The sequence below is a fragment of the Balaenoptera acutorostrata genome, chromosome 2 (assembly GCF_949987535.1).
Source record: "Balaenoptera acutorostrata chromosome 2, mBalAcu1.1, whole genome shotgun sequence".
Taxonomy (NCBI): Eukaryota; Metazoa; Chordata; class Mammalia; order Artiodactyla; family Balaenopteridae; genus Balaenoptera; species Balaenoptera acutorostrata.
This window is the reverse complement of record NC_080065.1, coordinates 65,120,443-65,142,317: the sequence shown is the minus strand read 5'-3', so window position 1 is coordinate 65,142,317 and position 21,875 is coordinate 65,120,443. Positions and strand designations below refer to the sequence as shown.

The following is a 21,875-nucleotide window of genomic DNA, read 5'->3' as shown; positions in this document are numbered from 1 at the left end:
TGGTTAAGAATTCAGATTCAGAGACTCAGTATAACCTTTTTTAAAAATCTGACTTTTTTATTGTGCTTGTTTCAGAAAAAGATGGTGCTGGAAAAAACTGTAACATTGTTAAGAGGTGCTTCAGGATTATCACTCATGTAATACCTACCCTCTCCTTCTCTTGCCTACCTGTTTCATTGTCCTAAACTTGTTCTGCCCCACCCAAACCCTCTTGTATTTTTCTTGGTTCCTTCATTTTCCCCCATGGAAACTTGTCTGTCTTGGGTCTCATCACCCAAGTGTCTGGCTACTATAATCCCCTTTTGGCTTGTATAGAATTCATACAAAATGTTTTTTGTATGCATATTTTATCAGAAAAACTAATACATACTAAGGGTTAAGAGGTAGTCTTAGGTAATATGCAGTGCATTAAATTGGAGCCTTTGGAAGACAGTTAATCTTTTTCTTTTTTCATTGGTTCTCAGTACCTGTCTGTTAACCAGATGGATCAAAGCCAACTTAGTGTGCTCATTAAAAATAAAGAAAGTATTAGGGGAGGGGAATTTTTTATAAACCGGTCTTCCAAATGATTCTGACAAGTAACTATCCAGTATGAAAGCCACTCAAATTATTAGTGTCTATGCTAATTGGAGCTTAAGTCCAATGAGAAAATACTGTACAGAAATCAGAATTGTTGATGCCTCTCAGATCACAGATCAGCCATTGAAAGATGTATGCAAATAAACATTATACCATAGACTCCACAGATGGGTTTTACAACACAAGAATTCAGAACAGTCGTTTCCAGCCAGACATTATAATTACTTTTATTAGCTCCCTGTTACTGCTGCATTACCACACATTTGGTGACTTATAACAATGCAAATTTATTATTTATTATTTACAGTTCTGGAGGTCAAAGTCCAAAATGAGTCTTACTGATCTAAAATCAATGTGTCAGCACAGCTGTGTTTTTTTCTGGAGGCTCTAGGGGAAAATCCTTTTTCTTGCCTTTTCCAACTTTTAGAGGCTGCCCACATTCCTTGGCTCAAAGCCAGCAATGACTAAGTTGTCCATACACTGTATCACTATGACACTGACTCTCCTGCCTCCCTCTTTCACTTATGGGATCTGTACAATTACATTGGCCCACGCAGACAATCCAGGAAAATCTCATATCAAAATCAGCTGTTTAACAATTTTAATTCCCCCCTGCCGTGCATCACTACATATTTATAGATTCTGTGGGTAGGACTTAGACACTTTTGGGGATCCATTATTCTGTATACCACCTCATGTATAGAACCTGTGGGGAGAAGAAGATGACTCAGCTATTCGTACCTCACCTGTCAAATTGTAGAAGAGAGGAAGGGTAGGACCATGGCATTATGGAGGTCATTCTAATGCAGAGCCAGAGCCCAGCACCACATATAAGCATGTACTCTTGGGTCTTGATATTGATGACACCATGGTGATCACTCACTATTCCTAGAATTCAAATGGAGCCCTGCTGTGGGGATTATGGCCAGCTGTCTAACCAAGAAGTTCTTATTTGTGGCAGTTTTACTTAACTCTGGTCAGACCACTCAAGAGAAATTTGAAATTTTCAGATCAGTCATATTAAGTTTTATATCTATACCTTCCTATTGCTGTCTTTTTGATGCTTCAAGTCAATTTTTATTTCAAACTTTTACCAATTTTCATTTACTAGAATCAATTATACTGGCATTTCTCAGTGAAACATTGATTTATCTCAGAAGATAATGGAAAATGTGTCAAATGACATGACTTTTTATGCAGATTTTTAAATATTTTAAAACATAAAACTATTTATTATCACATATAATTATAGGCACAAATAACTAACTCACTTGTGCTATTAAGGCAACAGAGATTTCAAAAGTTATTTATATTTTTAAAAAATCATGCAAAAAAATTATTGTCCAGACTTAGCACTTTGCTGTTTACATGGTGCATAAGAATAAAGTTAAGTAATCATGTTGAATGCATAAAGTTAAATAATAGTATGAAAATTAAATTGTAGGGAATATCAAAATGGAATGTGACTAACATCATTATGGGCTAGAGTTGGTCAGGGACAGTTCAATGGAACAATTAGGGCTTGAGCTGAGCATTGTATTATGGTTAATATTTGATATTTAATCAAGTCATGATTTACTAGAGTAAATCATAAGTAAATAATGATTTAAGCAAATCACAGAACTAGCAAGTGAGTTCTTTGTGCAAGACTGGCAAAAAATAAGGGCTGTGCTGAAATTTAGAATTCAAGTACAGTGTGTTTGGATCCACCAGAGGGCAGACAGCAGAAGCAAGAAAAACTACAATCCTGCAGCCTGTGAAACAAAAACCACACTACAAAAAGATAGACAAGATGAAAAGGCAGAGGGCTATGTACCAGATGAAGGAACAAAATAAAACCCCAGAAAAACAACTAAATGAAGTGGAGATAGGCAACCTTCCAGAAAAAGAATTCAGAATAATGAGAGTGAAGATGATCCAGGACCTCGGAAAAAGAATGGCGGCAAAGATCGAGAAGATGCAAGAAATGTTTAACAAAGACCTAGAAGAATTAAAGAACAAACAAACAGAGATGAACAATACAATAACTGAAATGAAAACTACACTAGAAGGAATCAGTAGCAGAAGAACTGAGGCAGAAGAACGGATAAGTGACCTGGAAGACAGAATGGTGGAATTCACTGCTGCGGAACAGAATAAAGAAAAAAGAATGAAAAGAAATGAAGACAGCCTAAGAGACCTCTAGGACAACATTAAACGCAACAACATTCGCATTATAGGGGTCTCAGAAGGAGAAGAGAGAGAGAAAGGACCAGAGAAAATATTTGAAGAGATTATAGTCAAAAACTTGCCTTACGTGGGAAAGGAAATAGCCACCCAAGTCGAGGAAGCGCAGAGAGTCCCAGGCAGGATAAACCCAAGGAGAAACATGCCGAGACACATAGTCATCAAACTGACAAAAATTAAAGAAAAAGAAAAATTATTGAAAGCAACAAGGGAAAAACGACAAATAACATACAAGGGAACTCCCATAAAGTTAACAGCTGATTTCTCAGCAGAAACTCTACAAGCCAGAAGAGAGTGGCATGACATATTCAAAGTGATGAAAGGGAAGAACCTACAACCAAGATTACTCTACCCGGCAAGGATCTCATTCAGATTTGACGGAGAAATCAAAAGCTTTACAGACAAGCAAAAGCTAAGAGAATTCAGCACCGGCAAACCAGCTCTACAACAAATACTAAAGGAACTTCTCTAAGTGGGAAACACAAGAGAAGAAAAGGACCTACAAAAACAAACCCATAACAATTAAGAAAATGGTAATACGAACATAACATTCAATAATTACCTTAAATGTGAATGGATTAAATGCTCCAACCAAAAGACACAGGCTTGCTGAATGGATACAAAAACAAGACCCATATACATGCTGTCTACAAGAGACCCACTTCAGACCTAGGGACACATACAGACTGAAAGTGAGGGGATGGAAAAAGATATTCCATGCAAATGGAAATCAAAAGAAAGCTGGAGTAGCAATACTCATATCAGATAAAAGAGACTTTAAAATAAAGAATGTTACAAGAGACGAGAAAGGGCACTACATAATGATCAAGGGATCAATCTAAGAAGAAGATATAACAATTATAAATATATATGCACCCAGCATAGGAGCACTTGAATACATAAAGCAACTGCTAACAGCTATAAAAGAGGAAATCGACAGTAACACAGTAATAGTGGGGGACTTTAACACCTCATTTACACCAATGGACAGATCATCCAAAATGAAAATAAATAAGGAAACAGAAGCTTTAAATGATGCAATAGGTCAAATAGATTTAATTGATATTTATAGGACATTCCATCCAAAAACAGCAGATTACACTTTCTTCTCAAGTGCACACAGAACATTCTCCAGGATAGATCACATTTTGGGTCACAAATCAAGCCTCAGTAAATTTAAGAAAATTGAAATCGTATCAACCATCTTTTCTGACCCCAACGCTATGAGATTAGAAATCAGTTACAGGGAAAAAAATGTAAAAAACACAAATACATGGAGGCTAAACAATACGTTACTAAATAACCAAGAGATCACTGAAGAAATCAAGGAGGAAATCAAAAAATACCTAGAGACAAATGACAATGAACACACGACAATCCAAAACCTATGGGATGCAGCAAAAGCAGTTCTAAGGGGGAAGTTTATAGCAATACAAGCCTACCTGAAGAAACAAGAAAACTCTCACATAAACAATCTAACCTTACACCTAAAGGAACTAGAGAAAGAAGAACAAACAAAACCCAAAGTTAGTAGAAGTAAAGAAATCATAAAGATCAGAGCAGAAATAAATGAAATAGAAACAAAGAAAACAATAGCAAAGATCAATAAAACTAAAAGCTGGTTCTTTGAGAAGATAAACAAAATTGATAAACCATTAGCCAGACTCATCAAGAAAAAGAGAGGACTCATATCAATAGAATTAGACATGAAAAAGGAGAAGTTACAACAACACCACAGGAATACAAAGCATCCTAAGAGACTACTACAAGCAACTCTATGCCAATAAAATGGACAACCTGGAAGAAATGAACAAATTCTTAGAAAGGTATAACCTTCCAAGACTGAACCAGGAAGAAACAGAAAATATCAACAGACCAATCACAAGTAATGAAATTGAAACTGTGATTAAAAATCTTCCAACAAACAAAAGTCCAGGACCAGATGGCTTCACAGGTGAATTCTATCAAACATTTAGAGAAGAGCTAACACCCATCCTTCTCAAACTCCTCCAAAAAATTGCAGAGGAAGGAACACTCCCAAACTCATTCTATGAGGCCACCATCACCCTGATACCAAAACCAGACAAAGGTACTACAAAAAAAAGAAAATTACCAATATCACTGATGAATATAGATGCAAAAATCCTCAACAAAATACTAGCAATCAGAATCCAACAGCACATTGAAAGGATCATACACCATGATCAAGTGGGATTTATCCCAGGGATGCAAGGATTCTTCATTATACACAAATCAGTCAATGTGATACACCATATGAACAAATTGAAGAATAAAAACCATATGATCATCTCAATAGATGCAGAAAAAGCTTTTGACAAAATTCAACACCCATTTATGATAAAAACTCTCCAGAAAGTGGGCATAGAGGGAACCTACCTCAACATAATAAAGGTCATATACGACAAACCCACAGCAAACATCATTCTCAATGGTGAAAAACTGAAAGCAGTTCCTCTAAGATCAGGAGCAAGACAGGGATGTCCACTCTCACCACTATTATTCAACATAGTTTTGGAAGTCCTAGCCACAGCAATCAGAGATGAAAAAGAAGTAAAAGGAATACAAATTGGAAAAGAAGAAGTAAAACTGTCACTGTTTGCAGATGACATGATACTATACATAGAGAATCTTAAAGATGCTACCAGAAAACTACTAGAGCTAATCAATGAATTTGGTAAAGTTGCAGGATACAAAGTTAATGCACAGAAATCTCTTGCATTCCTATACACTAATGATGAAAAATTTGAAAGAGAAATTATGGAAACACTCCCATTTACCATTGCAACAAAAAGAATAAAATACCTAGGAGTAAACTTACCTAGGGAGATGAAAGACCTATATGCAGAAAACTATAAGACACTGATGAAAGAAATTAAAGATGATACCAACAGATGGAGAGATATACCATGTTCTTGGATTGGAAGAATCAATATTGTGAAAATGAGTATACTACCCAAAGCAATCTACAGATTGAATGCAATCCCTATCAAATTGCCAATGGCATTTTTTACAGAACTAGAACAAAAAATCTTAAAATTTGTATGGAGACACAAAAGACCCCAAATAGCCAAAGCAGACTTGAGGGACAAAACGGAGCTGGAGGAATCAGACTCCCTGACTTCAGACTATACTACAGAGCTACAGTAATCAAGACAATATGGTACTGACACAAAACCAGAAACAGATCAGTGGAATAGGATAGAAAGCCCAGAGGTAAACCCATGCACCTATGGTCAACTAATCTATGACGAAGGAGGCAGGATATACAATGAAGAAAAGACAGTTTCCTCAATAAGTGGTGCTGGGAAAACTGGACACCTACATGTAAAAGAATGAAATTAGATCACTCCCTAACTACTTACACAAAAATAAACTCAAAATGGATTAGAGACCTAAATGTAAGACCAGACACTATAAAACTCTTAGAGGAAAACATAGGAAGAACACTCTGACATACATCACAGCAAGATCTTTTTTGATCCACCTCCTAGAGTAATGGAAATAAAAACAAAAATAAACAAATGGGACCCAATGAAACTTAAAAGCTTTTGCACAGCAAAGGAAACTACAAACAACATGAAAAGACAACCCTCAGAATGGAAGAAAATATTTGCAAACGAATCAACGGACAAAGGATTAATCTCCAAAATATATAAACAGCTCATGCAGCTCAATATTAAAAAAACAAACAACCCAATCCAAAAATGGGCAGAAGACCTAAATAGACATTTCTCCAAAGAAGACATACAGATGGCCAAGAAGCACATGAAAAGCTGCTCAACATCACTAATTATTAGAGAAATGGAAATCAAAACTACAATGAGGTATCACCTCACACCAGTTAGAATGGGCATCATCAGAAAATCTACAAACAAGAAATGCTAGAGAGGGTGTGGAGAAAAGGGAACCCTCTTGCACTGTTGGTGGGAATGTAAATTGATACAGCCACTATGGAGAACAGTATGGAGGTTCCTTAAAAATCTAAAAATAGAACTACCATATGACTCAGCAGTCCCACTACTGGGCATGTACCCAGAGAAAACCATAATTCAAAAAGACACATGCACCCCAATGTTCATTGCAGCACTGTTTACAATAGCCAGGTCGTGGAAGTAACCTAAATGCCCATTGACAGATGAATGGATGAAGAAGATGTGGTATATATATATACAATGGAATATTACTCAGCCATTAAAAGGAACGAAATGGGGTCATTTCTAGAGACGTGGATGGATCTAGAGACTGTCATACAGAGTGAAGTAAGTCAGAAAGAGAAAAACAAATATCGTATATTAATGCATGTATGTGGAACCTAGAAAACTGGTACAGATGAACCGGTTTGCAGGGTAGAAATAGAGACACAGATGTAGAGAACAAACATATGGACGCCAAGGGGGGAAAGTGGCAGGGAGCCAGTGGTGGTGTGATGAATTGGGAGATTGGGATTGACATATATACAGTAATATGTGTAAAATGGATAACTAATAAGAACCTGCTGTATAAAAAAATAAATAAAATTAAATTCAAAAATTCAAAAAAAAAAAGTACAGTGTGTTTGGAGGGCTGTGCTTTTAGAATTTTTAAAGGTTTATTTTTTTCATCAAACTGTTGTAGATCTAGGAATTCCTGTCCTTAAAATGAAATAACACTTTTCTGAAAAGACCCAGCATAAGAAGAAATGAAAAATTGTTTCCTGTTTTATGATTATACCACTGGGGCTAATTCTTTTTTCTTTGGTGGGTTATGTGAAAGAAAATCAAAGCTAACCTATCTCAAAGCTTACTGGGTATCAGACTTTGTGCTTTGAACCAAATGGTTGACTTAATTTTTCCTCTCCCTGAGAGCTAAATAAGGAGAGGAACCCTAAGTATCCACTGCTGTCCGCTAGTGGAGTAGAGTCTAAAATCAGAGGAATAGTGGGCAGAAATAATTTAACGAAACAACAGAAGAGGAGTTAGAGTTAGATTTTGCCATAAGTTGGATGGAGTGTTAACTCACGTAGCAGTGGGTGGTAGGATTACATTTATGCCACCGGAAATCTTGTAATGACTCCTTTCCTGTTTGCGTGGCATCGTCTTCAGTAAACTCTTAGAGAAAACAAGCAAAAGGTACCACAACTCAGTGAAAAGGTGGGTGGCCAGTATCCTGTATAGAACTGGTACTGTGTTCTTGAAGAGCTGGGTTTATTCCTGGACATCAACATTTTCTAAAGCAATGCATCCTTCTCTTTCCAACAAATGCCTGCCATAACCAATAACATGTTGGCATGTCCATTTTCAGCTAGTAGTACAAAATAAATGAAAGCCAAGGACATTACAATTGGGAGGGAAGGAAAACTATTATTTAAAAGGCTTTTAAATGATGTCACTATCTATTCTTTTAACAACATCCTCTAAAAGCCTTTGAAAAAATAGTCCCTTCCTCCCTCAGTTGTTAACAAAGACCATGCCAGGGACTGCTCTTTAAAAGGCTGTTAAATGGTGATACTATATTTTTTAACATCAACATCATTTAGAAACCTTTTAGAGAACAGTCCTCTTCACCCACAACTAACAGAGAGGGAAAAAAAAAAAAAAAAAAGGACATGGGGGAAGGGATTACTTTTTTACAGGCCTTTGGATGGTACTATCAATAAATACAGCAATATTGTTTCAAATGCCCTTCTCCAATGGTGATTCAGCTTTTTGATATGTACTTTTAACCTCAGGACCTGATGTTATCTGACAGATTGATGTTTTAATGTTGACAGGAAACTCAATTTACTAATAATCCCGATAATGCCTTTTATTGAACAGTTTAAAAATCAATTTCACATATACAGTCTCATTTTATCCTCAAAACAACTCAGTGAAGCAGACAGGATGTGTATAATTAGCCCCATTTTACAGAAGAGAAAAACAGAAGCTAAGTGAGGTTGTGATTTAGCTAAGTTCTCACTACTAATATATGACGGAGTTGAAACCAAAACCCAGGGCTCCTGACATTTGATCTAGTGCCCTATCCAGCTGCCTCTGGTTACCTTCGTTACTTCTTTTTTAGTGATATTCTTCATTGCTCTTTTCAACATGTCCAAACAGTAAGAGTTAATTCCTTATAATTAGTATAAAAGTAGGATTCTATAATTTCAGTACTGAAGGTAGATATGTAGATGGTAGGAGTTTTTTTTTTTTTTTTTAAGATTTCTTTATTGATTGATTGATTGATTGCTATGTTGGGTCTTCGTTTCTGTGCTAGGGCTTTCTCCAGTTGTGGCAAGTGGGGGCCACTCTTCATCGCGGTGCGCGGGCCTCTCACTATTGTGGCCTCTCTTGTTGTGGAGCACAGGCTCCAGACGCGCAGGCTCAGTAGTTGTGGCTCACGGGCCTAGTTGCTCCACGGCATGTGGGATCTTCCCAGACCAGGGCTCGAACCCGTGTTTCCTGCATTAGCAGGCAGACTCTCAACCACTGCGCCACCAGGGAAGCCCAGGAGTTTTTTAATACTGTAATCTTGATGAAGTAAAGAAGTATAAAATATCTCAAACGTAGTAGTCTTCCTATGATGTTAGGACATTCAGACTTATCTTGAGATTCCTCATCACATCATAAATGATGTGTGCTTATGAAATTCTCACTTGAAATCCACTTTCAGATATCTAGTTTATTCAATAACTGATAATTTTAAAATCTGATCTCATTTTATTGATTTGCTTTTGAAGGTTATTCTGGTGACTAAGGCTACTGACTCATAATTAAGGTCATATTCAAAAAGGTTTCCTCGGTTATCATTAATCTTTGGAAAGAAGTAATAAATGCTGGTTCTTCCCACTTCCTGTAGTTCTCTGAAAAAGAGGGAAAAATCTCCCCACTAGCTTCCATGACTGACCTTTATTTTCCTTTATTATAAGGAATACTTTCTGTTTATTGGAAAAGGAATTGTAGATTATTACTTGACAGAAATGACACTTAAAAATGTTCAGTTCTAATCTTAGTTCTGCCAATGTTTTTCCCTTATGCTAATAAACATTGTCTTTAATGACAATTAAAGAAGAGTACTTTCATCTACAAAACACTTTCATATAAGTATCTCACTGAATCCTTATAAAAATGATCCTACAAATTAAGTAGTATTACTCTTTTTTTTTTTTTTTTTAAAGGATTTTCTTATTTATTTATTTATTTATTTATTTATTTTTGGCTGTGTTGGGTCTTCGGTTCGTGCGAGGGCTTTCTCCAGTTGCGGCAAGCGGGGGCCACTCTTCATCGCGGTGCGGGGACCGCTCTTCATCGCGGTGCGCGGGCCTTTCTCTATCGCGGCCCCTCCCGTCGCGGGGCACAGGCTCCAGACGCGCAGGCTCAGCAATTGTGGCTCACGGGCCCAGCTGCTCCGTCGCATGTGGGATCTTCCCAGACCAGGGCTCGAACCCGTGTCCCCTGCATTAGCAGGCAGATTCTCAACCACTGCGCCACCAGGGAAGCCCCAGTAGTATTACTCTTTATTTTACAAATTCATGCTCAAAGAAGTTAAATAATTTTCTTCTCATCAATAACTTGAAGGTTTTCTAACTTAAAATTTAATGTTTTCTTACTTAACCACTGCCAGTACTAGCTCTACCTGACAAGAGGGAAGCCATAGCCTTTCTTGCTTCTGAAGAAAGATGTTTCATATGCCAAATATAGGGATAGCCTGAGAACACATGGACCAGTGCAAGAGTACAAGCACCTAGGCCCCAATCCTAGGTATTGATCCAGAAAAATTCATAGTCGGGTGACTCTACTGAAAATAAAGCCCAGTCATCAGAGGTTTTGCTGCCAAAGACGTGGACTCCAGAGACTCAGAGGTTCCTGTCTAGTAAATCAAGGTGTTCTACCCATCCCTACCTCCTCACTGAAGAATTTAAAATATTTATGCACAGATCAAGGGGAAAAAAAAAAAATATATATATATATATATATGTGTGTGTGTATGTATGTATAAATATACATGTGTGGGGGTGTGAGAGAGAGAGAGCGTGTGAGCGAGTGTGCACGCTAGCTCTGTGGTCTCAGAGGACGCATTTCCCCAAACTTGCCCTATGTCAGGAATTCCACAGCAATGTATGGTTTGTCTGACTGACATCCGTGATGTAGAAAGGATCCTTTCCTTCTTTGTCAGATTCAAAGAAAGCATCCCTGGAGAGCCCTGTTATTTAAAATTAAAGTAGCAGTAATAAAACTGCCTTTCCAATTTGTACGTCAACTAAGACATACTTCTTTTTCTTCCTCTAGGACTTCATCTAGATGAGATCCATATCCCTCTGTCTCCTAAGTTACAGTTCATTTAAGTGCAAGCGGCACGGCTGGTTTTTAGATGCTGTGGCCCTATTGTGAAATGTGCGGAACAACCACCAATCCCCTCACATACTTTTATAAAGTACTGTTATGTAGCCTGGCTTTCCTCTGAGAATCTCCCTTTGGATCTTGCTGTCCCATAACGAATATTCTCAGCATGACCTCACTCACAGTTCTGTAGAATTCTTTGTTTGACGAAATCATTCTTACCAGCAAGATGGTTTGTATGAAGCTCCCAGATGTTTCATCTAGGCCTTTTCATCCTCATGTTCCTTCCTCATATGAGGCCCATTCCATCTTCCTATACCCTTTTCCTTTCCTTGTCATTCTCATCTTGGGATCTCTTAATCATTTACCCACATTCAGTGAAGATCTTGGCATCTTCCACATAATCTCATCAGCCCACCATCATCCTGGGACATCTCACTGTACATATTTTCAACCTGTGCAATATGTAACCTCACAGCCTCTTGATCTGTTCAGTACCGATAACTTTGACCTGTACTGAATTTCAACCACATACTCTTTCATTTCAACTCTGAAATCATGTGTCACTCCCTTACTTGTGCCTGTCATGTTAACATCTTCAGGCCCTTCACTCCTCTAGATTTTTTTATATTTAGCCTAGATTTACAACAACCCTAAAAGATAGGTCGTAGTTTCCCCACTTCACAGATGTGAAAATTAAGGTCTCTAAAGCATGAGTAGCTTTTTTAGTGTCATAGGGTTAGTAAGTTGCAGAGCCAGAGGTTCAGCTCATCTGTCTGGCTTCAAAGCTCAGCACTTTCTACCCCTCCTCACTGAGCGTATAAGGGAGGTACAGTTTTAAGAGAATTATTTTTACAAGAGCCTGTGGTACGGATTGGAGTGGAAGGAATCTAGAGACAGGGAGGCCAATTTGAATGGGCAAGCAGAAATAAAAGGGGAGCAAAAGATAGGGAGGGACACCAAATTGTTAATTATGGTTAAACCTGAGGGGATTTTACTTGTATTTCCATACTGTTTGAAATTGTTTTCAATAAACATGCACTTCTTTTGCAATTTTAAATTTTAAAAAATGTTTTAATGTTTTAAGTGTCATTGATGACTTGAACTAAGCTGGTGGTAGACAACAGAAAAGAAGAAAATGAATACAAGAGACATCAAACTTCTCAATTGTTGGAGGAAAATAAGAATATCAAAGATAATGCCAAGGTTCTGAGCTTGGTTCCGAAGGAAGGGAACGCTAACATTTTCTTTTTTATATGATGTCATTGATATTGTCAGTGAGAAAGCCGTAGAACTAAAGATCAAATGATTATCACATCTATCAAATAACACAACACATAATTGTTTGCGCTTACATAAACTGTTCCAGTTCTGACAAAATTTATTGTAACCAATTATTGGAGCCTTTCTGCTAAACACTTTGGAAACCAGATTGTTTTGTTTTTATTAGCACCCTTAAACCAAAAGTCAGAAAGGAAATATGAAAAAGAATAGTAGAACATATCTAAGAATAGTATAATGTATCTACATCCATAGTTCTGGAACTATTTTTCTATGAAAGTGGTAAATAAAAGTATATATACATCACTCTGGATTTCAGATTTATAAAAAGTAGTATATTGACAGTGAGACTTATAGGTTTACCTTTGGGGAGGGGAAAGGATAGGGTATTATTATAAAGTAATTTCCTCCTCATCTCAACACCAATGGAAATTGAATACATCCTGTATGGGGGTCAGCAAACATTTTGTAAAGGGCCAGATAGTAAATATTTTTAGCTTTGCAGAGCACAGCCACTCAACTCTGCCATTGTGGTAAAACAGCCAGAGATCGTGCAGAAATGGATGAATGTGGCTGCGTTCCAATAAAACTTTATTTGTGGACATTGAATCAGAATGTCTTATAATTTTAGTGTCACAAAAATGTTATTTTTCTTTTTATTTTCTTCAACCTTTTAAAAATGTAAAAACCATTCTTAGCTCACAGACTATAAAAAAAACAGGCAGTGGACTGGGTTTGATCCACAGGCCAAGTTTGCTGTAGCCTGCTTAATACCATGCGTGAAGTAAGGTTCTCATTAAATGTTTGTTGATAATTACTCAGACCTTTCTGTAAATACATTTTTATTTATTACCAAAATAAGAGGTGAAAAGTCTCACATTTTTCACTGTATATACTGATGACTAAAATAAAATAGGAGCAAGGAACACAGTTACTTTCTAGAATACCTAAATTTACATATATAAGGAGGAAGTTATCTTTAGAAGTATAAACCATTTATTTAAAGTAATATTCGATGGAAAAATGAAATATACTTCTTTGAGTGTTATGTTTATAGTTCTAGCTAACAGTTAAGCAAATTTGCCCTTTGCTTTTTTAAATCCTGTACTAGGTACTAGACCCAATACTGTAGATTAAAGATAAAATAGGCTCACTTTCTACAGTTTACTGGGTGAATAAGAATACTGTAGCTTTCTGCATTACAGCTCTTACCAGTTGAGATTTACACTGGTTTAAAAAGTGCTAATTTTAAAGATGAGACTGTATCTCTGTTTACAATCTGGTCATTTTTTATAACTCATATATCTAAATAGATACTGCTGTAAAATAAGCCAAACAAAACTAGGTACAAAGAGAGCAGTTTATATACTGCAGATCTTCATATTTTTGGAGTCCAAAAACAGAATAGATTGATAATACTTAAAAATGATTAAGTGTCTGAATGTGGATTAAAGCAAAAAAGACTAGAAGACATTGTTTTCATAAAGCTTTACATAGAAGTGTCATCTCTGAAATAGTAATGCAGATGTTGAACAAGGTTTATTTTTAGGCACTTGATACTCCATGTTTTATTTTCAGTTCTCATTTAAATTTTATAATTCAATCATTTTGAACAGCTATGTACAAAAGAAGTTTTACAACTTTAATCTTAATAATCTCAAAAAAAGCAGACATGCTATGTCATAAAATAACTATTAGTGACTAGTTTGTATCCTATAAATCTAACTTGAGTTGATAATATGGTCCATTACCAGCTAACTGCACAGAGTATTTTTCATTTTACACTCTTCGGTTACTTTTTAGTGAAGTGTTAAAAAATATGAAGCTTTTCTCCTCTCTAAAATTGCACGCTGTCTGTCTGTTATTAGGGAGATAACAGCTCTTATAAATGTTTCAGTAAGCGCTAAGTAGACAGTTATGTGCACTCTCATTCCACGCTTATTTGCTTACTGTAATAAACTGATAAAATATGTGTGGTTTGTCTCTGTGTATCTACAGGCATCATGAGTCACATAGATTCCCTTTAGAAATAATGTTGTGTCTGCAAAATTGATTGGTTATTTTCATAAACCATCTAAAGGTACACAAATGACTTTTATTATTTAAACATACGCTGTGTAAAGATTTGTAGAGGATTATCTCACTGTTACTTGATGCTTTTTGTTCTGTTAACTCTAGAAAAAAGGCTTTTCATTTTAGAGTTATTATAGTTAGTGAACTAATTACCTCCTCAGGAATTGTGAGGATAACCCATATCATTTGCTTATAATGCAGCTAAATTTTTAATTCTTTGAACAGTAGTTAAATAATTAAAACCATTGTTTTCAAATATTGTCTTTCATACTATCCTGTTTATACAAGTTTTAATATTTAATGGGAAATAATGCTTTTACCTGAACTAGATACTATAAGAAATAGTGTTTGGATCATAGAAGTCCTTCTAATTATTAAGAAATATGGTATTTTTCATTTGTGTCCAATTATATACAGTAGAAAATTTCTAGTCAAGTCATATCCTAAAACCAACAAGTATTAATATTGATAATCTCCACTTATCACCACAGTAAGCTCCTTGAAAGACTGTAGTACTTTTAGGAACAGTGTTATAATTGAGCACTCAGCATCAAGTAAAGTATAGTTATGACCAACACTAGTGGTATATTATCTGCAAATCTCTATAATCATTTAATGTAGAAAAATTATGCTTTGAGTTCTGAAAATGGGTAAAATTGTGTTTTGTAAATTGAACATAAAAGCGGGGAATAAATGGAGAGGCAGATAATAAACATAATAAATAAGATTCCTCTTTCTTAATGAAGGTAGGACCAAGCCTTGAACCAAAGCAAGTTGAACCATAAGAATTGCTAATTCCACTTTTTTTTTTCCTTCTCTTTATTTGTCGAGGTATAGTTGATGTACAATATTACATAAGTTTCGGATGAACAACATAATGAATCATACTTTTTAAAGGTTATACTCCATTTATAGTTATTATAAAATATTGGCTGTATTCCCTGTGCTATGTAATATATCCTTGTAGCTTATTTATTTTATACATAGTAGTTTGTACCTTTTAATCCCCTACTCCCATCTTTCCCCTCACCCTTCCCTCTCACCACTGGTTACCACTTAGTTTGTTCTCTATATCTGTGAGTCTCCTCCTTTTGTTGTACTCACTAGTGTATTTTATTTTTTAGATTCCATATACAAGTGATATCATACAGTATTTATCTTTCTCTCTTTGACTTATTTCAGTTAGCATAATACCCTCCAAGTCCATCCATGTTGTTGCAAACGGCAAAATTTTTGTTCTTTTTATGGCTGAGTGGTATGCCATTGTACATATATATATCACGTCATCTTTATCCATTCATCTGTTGATTGACACTTAGGTTGCTCCTATATTTTGGCTATTGTAAATAATGTTGCTATGAACATTGAAGTGCATGTATTTTTTCAAATTAGTGTTTTCGGTTTTATTGGATATGTACCCAGGAGTGGAATTGCTGGGTCATATGATAGTTCTATTTTTAGTTTTTTGAGAAGCCTCCATACTGTTTTTCACCAATTTACATTCCCACCAACAGTGTACGAGGGTTCCCTTTTCTCCACATCCTTCGCCGATATTTGTTATTTGTGTTCTTTTTTTTTTTTTAATAAATTTATTTATTTATTTATTTATTTATTTTTGGCTGTGTTGGGTCTTCGTTTCTGTGCGAGGGGTTTCTCTAGTTGTGGCAAGCGGGGGCCACTCTTCATCACGGTGCGCGGGCCTCTCACTGTCGCGGCCTCTCTTGTTGCGGAGCACAAGCTCCAGACGTGAAGGCTCAGTAGTTGTGGCTCACGGGCCCAGTTGCTCCGCGGCATGTGGGATCTTCCCAGACCAGGGCTCGAACCCATGTCCCCTGCATTAGCAGGCAGATTCTCAACCACTGCGCCACCAGGGAAGCCCTTTGTGTTCTTTTTGATGATAGCCATTCTGACGGTTGTGAGGTGATATCTCCTTTTGGTTTTAATTAACATTTCTCTGATAATTAATGATGTTGAGCATTTCTTCATGTGCCTGTTAGCCATCTGTATGTCTTCTTTGGAGATATGTCTATTCAGTTCTTCTGCCCAGTTTTTACTTGGGTTGTTTGTTTTTTTGATGTTGAGTTGTATGAGCTGTTTATGTACTTTGGATATTAACCCCTTATTGATCATATCATTTGCAAATATTTTCTCCTGTCCAGTAGATTGTCTTTTCGTTTTGTTGACAGTTTCCTTTGTTGTTCAAAAGCTTTTAAGTTTAATTAGGTCCCATTTGTTTATTTTTGCTTTTATTTCCTTTGCTGTAATTCAGCTCTTTGATGTACAGAGTTGGTAGATTCATATGGTTCAACCTAATCAGATGCCATGCCTGAGTCTCACCATAACATATCTACCAGGGCTTTAGGAAAAGGAACAAGAAAGCGCCTTCTCCCATTATGAGTTTATTCCCCAGTCTCCCAGTTAGTGTCCTGAAATCTGACTAATCGTGATTAGTAGTTGAGTTGCGGGAGTTAAATGATAGAAACCGAATTTGAACTAGCTTAAGGAAAAAAAAAAAAAGGAAGTTTCAGGAAGGAATGCTAGAGTATTTCACAGAAAACCAAGCTTCAGGAAGGGTAGGAATATGTCAGCTTCAAGAACCATCCAAACCAAAGATACCAGCAGGACTCTGTCTCTCACCTGTTCTTTGTTTATTTCTTACTGAGCAATATGGCAGGAAATGTGGCCACAGACATTAGAGTTTTAAATCTCAGAATTTTAGCCACTTGAGAGAGACTGGCTCAACTTCCTAAGTCCCAAATCCAAAAATCCTAGGAAAGGAACTCATTGGGCCAAGTGCCCATTCCTGAACCAGTTAATGTGGTCAGATCATGAGGTGGCATAAGAACATGCCAGCTCCATCAAGAACTGAATGCGGCAACATTCCTAGAAGATGGTAGATGTGTTGAGCAGACAATCCCATACATAACCGCTACAGGGTAGAACACTGGCGAGAAGGCTCCTTCAAAAGACTAGCACTTAGTCTTGAACCAGATAAAAGCTACCCTGAAACATTGAACTCTGATTCCTCAGTGTCTTTCATAAAACTTACTTGATACTTTGTTGTCAGCCATCAGAACACATCATGATACATCAGAACCCCATAGAAACAATTAGCCAGGTCATAACATCAACTTTAATAAAGGAAAGTGAAAAAAAAAAAATAGCTTCTTTGTCAAGTAGACTTCTCATTAGCAAAGCATGCTAACCCAGGTGGTGCCATTGTGCACATTCCATAAAGACACCCTTGAGTGTAAGCTAGGTTTTCAGATCTTGTCCACCTCTCAGTCAGTTACCACTGCACAGCTGTACATGATACTCCTACTCAACGTTCATTTAGCTCTTTGGAGTAAGTGGATCTGGGAATTGTCGAATGACCAAAAAAAAGAAAAGTGGGTATCAAAGAACTGTGAAGGGTATGAGATGTTACCTCACTTTCAGGCTAACAAGTTAGCCTGAGACAATTTCATGGGTACTGGTAGAAGACACCAGACTCCTGTGTCAAAGACAAAGGACAGTTTATTACTCACAGCAATAGCAGAAGCCAGGATAATATCATTCTTGCCACTTCTCTGAGCCCCAATTTTCACAGGGTGACGCAACGAAGGCTAGGTAATGACTGCATATGCAGTGGATTGCTTTAGGGGAGAGGATCCTTAGCATAGAAGATCCCAACCTTTCATAAGGGTCTGTTGGCAAACCTGTCCAACCTTTGCCCCAGAGGGAGGCACTTAACCCATTTCCAAAGACTGTTTGCTGTACATCCTTGAAAAGATTTTCAGGAACAAAGTTGTTAACACCTTTGCTTAGAAGATGTACAGAACTGTGAGAGATCTGTGGAGAACTGTTCCTTAGGACAACAGGAAAAGGGGAGGGGGAGAAAAGAAAGTAACATGTATGCCCTTAGATCAGGGGTCAGCCACCTTTTTCTGTAAAGGGTCCGGATAGTAAATATGTTAGGCATTGCAACTACTCAGCTCTTTCATTGTAGAGCCAAAAAGCAACCACCCACAATATGTCAAAGAACAGAATGGCCGTGTTCCAATAAAACTTTATAAAACAAGCAGCAGGTGGTATTTGGCTTGTGGGCTGTAGTTTGCTGTCTCCTACCCAAGGTGATTTGTTTTGTTCAAACTTAAGTATCTACCTCCTTTCTTAAACTTAAACCCTCATTTTCACAGCCCCAGTCTAGGTCATTCACTAATTAATTTACTTTTTACCTGTTTTTTTTTAACATTTAATAAAATAATTGTTATTTATAAATTGTGAAGTAAGAAAAGCCATTCACGATATTTAGCATCTTAGAATATAAGCAGCCACAGATCATGTATATGTTTCTGGAATATAAGTAAGTAGTCTGATGTACAAAATGTTGAACTAAAATCTTGCTTTCTTGTCAGGATTAATTGTATTACATATGGAAATTGATGAAGTATTTATGAAACCTACTGGTTTTATTGAACAAAATATCACCTATGTAGTTTAGACAGTGGAGGAGGTTCGCTAAATATGACTTGTATGAACTTAGAAAATAGGTTAAAAAAAGCAATCAAACATTTTCAGTCAGCCCCTTTCTGTAGTTAAAAAAGTGTATATTATTACCCCAAACTGCCATTTATGAGGTATTTATTGTGAAAGAAAACGTAGGCCTCTTTGCACTATCATAGATAAGCTTTGAAGATTGTTAGGGAGGACCTTTTTTAGAAGTTAAAGTGCTTCTTGAACTTGGTTGAGTGTGGAAAGAATGTGTGGAGAGATTTACACTGTTTTTCTTCCTTTGTACATTCCTTAGCATTGTTTTAACTCTTATAATAAAGGTCCAGAATTTTGGGACAAAGTAGAAAAAAAACAAATATTTGGACCACGTGTCCCAGGGTTAGATTGAGAGAGAGAATCAGTTAACCAACTAAGACAAGTTGATAGCTCTTAAATGACTTAAGGTGTACCTTCAAAGAACCTTATATGATATCTAGAGTGCTAATTCCTGGCTGCCTGTAATCCAGACTCCTGCTTTTGTTCTGCTTTTCTCATGGTGCTCTACACTTGCCTCTCTCCAACTTTATCATTCTGTGTATATGATATTTAACTCTTGGATTTTTGTTGATGAGTTTTAAATTATTATTATTATTAAGTTTTTTATGTCATCAGATGTCAGTGGCATAGTGAGCATGTTGAACAGGTTAATATGTACTCTCACAATTATAATAGAAAACCTAGTTTGGGAGAGTACACTTGTTAGGAAAAAATCTTGATTAGGCCTGTTTAATCACAAATTGATTTTTTTTTTTTTTTAAAGCTTGCCCATGTCAGGTCAAGCCACATGCAATACTTTGACTTTGAATGGAAAGATAGCCCCATATTATTTTAGAAAGGACTGTGTTTCTTCACTTAATATGCTGCCTCTGATTCCACTCACAGTTGAATTTAACTAAGAGTCTAAGGTTCAGTGAAAGCATAAACAGATGATTAGCCAAGAAAATATTGGCAGGGGTGGGTGGAAGAATAAGCGACGCTTTGTTTTGCCAAACAATTGAATCACATTGTGGGGCTATAAGAAATAAAACAGTGTGGTACTGGTTTAACAGCTCCATCAAGGTTCAAAAATGTCTCCAACTAAATAATTAGAATGTCTGCATTTATAGATCATTGAGGAAGAGCTAATCATTAAATCATGTACAGATGATTTGTTAAGTATTTGGAGTAAAATATAGAGTAAATATACCTAAATCAGTTCCTCATGAATTAAAAAATTAGAACCATGAAAGCTCCAGAAGAAAATGTAAGTGAATGGTTATCTGATCTTGAGATAGGGAAGATCTTTTTAATCATTAAAGCAAAGGAAGAACCACCTCAAAAAGGAGGTCATAGTCTTCAGTTTACAGTGAAAGAAATTCAGGGTGAAAAAAGTTAAAGCAGTCAGGATTGGAAATGAAAGTATAAGATGTTCATTATAGACAGATTATAATATAGTTTGAAAGCCCAAGAAAATCAAATGACAAATTATTAAAACTAATAAGAAAATTGGCAAAATGTTGAAATATAGTGTACCTAAGAAGAAAACAAAAACATTTATAAACTCTAAAAAAGCTGAATATATTTATATAACTAAGATTATTCTCTTCTTTTTAGATACAGATTGTCAAAATATTTTAATATATGCCTGCAGAGTACAGAAGAATTTTAATACTGTTTCGAAGACATTTACTTTACATTTTTGTATAATTTCTGACTTCATATCTATGTGTGTGATATCCTACTAATGTCTATTATTGTGATTAATACTTTAGGGAAAACAGGAGTTAAGTGTTGTGAATTTTTGTATATTTTTAAGAATTAATAACTATATTCACTAATTCTTTTTTTTTTTTTCTTTTTTCCATCGTGCAATAGGTCAGTACTCCTGTCTTTGTACCAGTGAAAACTCATGTGCTGCTTCATCGGATGAGTGGAAAAGGACTAGCTGCCCATTATTTCTTTCCAAGACAGCCTTGCAGTTTTGGTGATAATATGGTCTCTGTGCAAATAACATTGAATAATACCACTGATTGGAAGGTGGAAAATATCCACATAGGGGAAAAGAAACTTCCTGTGGGCATGCAAATGCATGTTTTTAATCCAATAGGTAAATAGTAATTCTCATTTAAAATTTTAACTACATTTGATAATTAAATGTGTTCATTTTAAAAGTAAAGTAGAATACATATTATTTTATTGACTGTTAGCAAACTCAGTGTATATAAGTTTTTCCTTTTTAAACCGAATTTATCTTGTAAGATAAATACATGTCTTTGCCCTTAGTGAATTAGGTGCCAGCAGTGGTAATACCAGTACTGATGAAAGACTGTGTCTGGAGAATCACAGTTTCCTCCCATTTTTCCTATCTGCATCACCTTCCCCCACCTCTCTTTCTGGTCAGCTTCATTTCCTGCATGATTTTAGTCTGCCTTTTGGGTATTGTACCTTCCATATCTCTCCTTCCCCGTTTCCCTTCCTATTCCATAGATTGAAAAGTGAAGGGAGCAAAGACTGAGAGGGTATGTACTATTCTGTTTGTCTTCCTTTCAATACATAGAAGGTAGAATAGCCCACAGTTATGTTACTGGTATTTTTACACATCATGTTTTTTTAATCTGTTGCCACCATTTAAAAATCAGTGTTTTTTTTTTTACATTAAAGGACAAACCAAGAAATCTCACTGTTCATGGGTAAAGCACAAGATTATGGCGGTACAGGTGCTTTATTCCCACCTGCATGCAGCACAACCAGCCGATGCCATGGCGGCTGCCCTTACCACGTAGCATGTGCTTTCCAGGCTACCTCGGTGCCCATTATATCATACTGTCTCTCCAGCTGTCATCCCCTTCCATTTTTTAAGTGTTTTACAAAAAGTACACCTTTTAA

At 36.3% G+C, this 21,875-nt stretch overlaps 1 protein-coding gene across 2 annotated transcripts in view; it reads left to right on the top strand.

Annotated features, from left to right (window-relative positions):
- Positions 1-21,875, top strand: part of AP3B1 (adaptor related protein complex 3 subunit beta 1) — a 258,068-nt gene that overhangs the window by 197,072 nt on the left and 39,121 nt on the right. For both annotated transcript variants that reach the window (XM_057541135.1, XM_057541134.1), the window contains one exon: positions 20,865-21,096. In XM_057541135.1, coding sequence (XP_057397118.1) covers positions 20,865-21,096 — 232 coding nt within the window. The remainder of the gene's footprint in view (positions 1-20,864; positions 21,097-21,875) is intronic.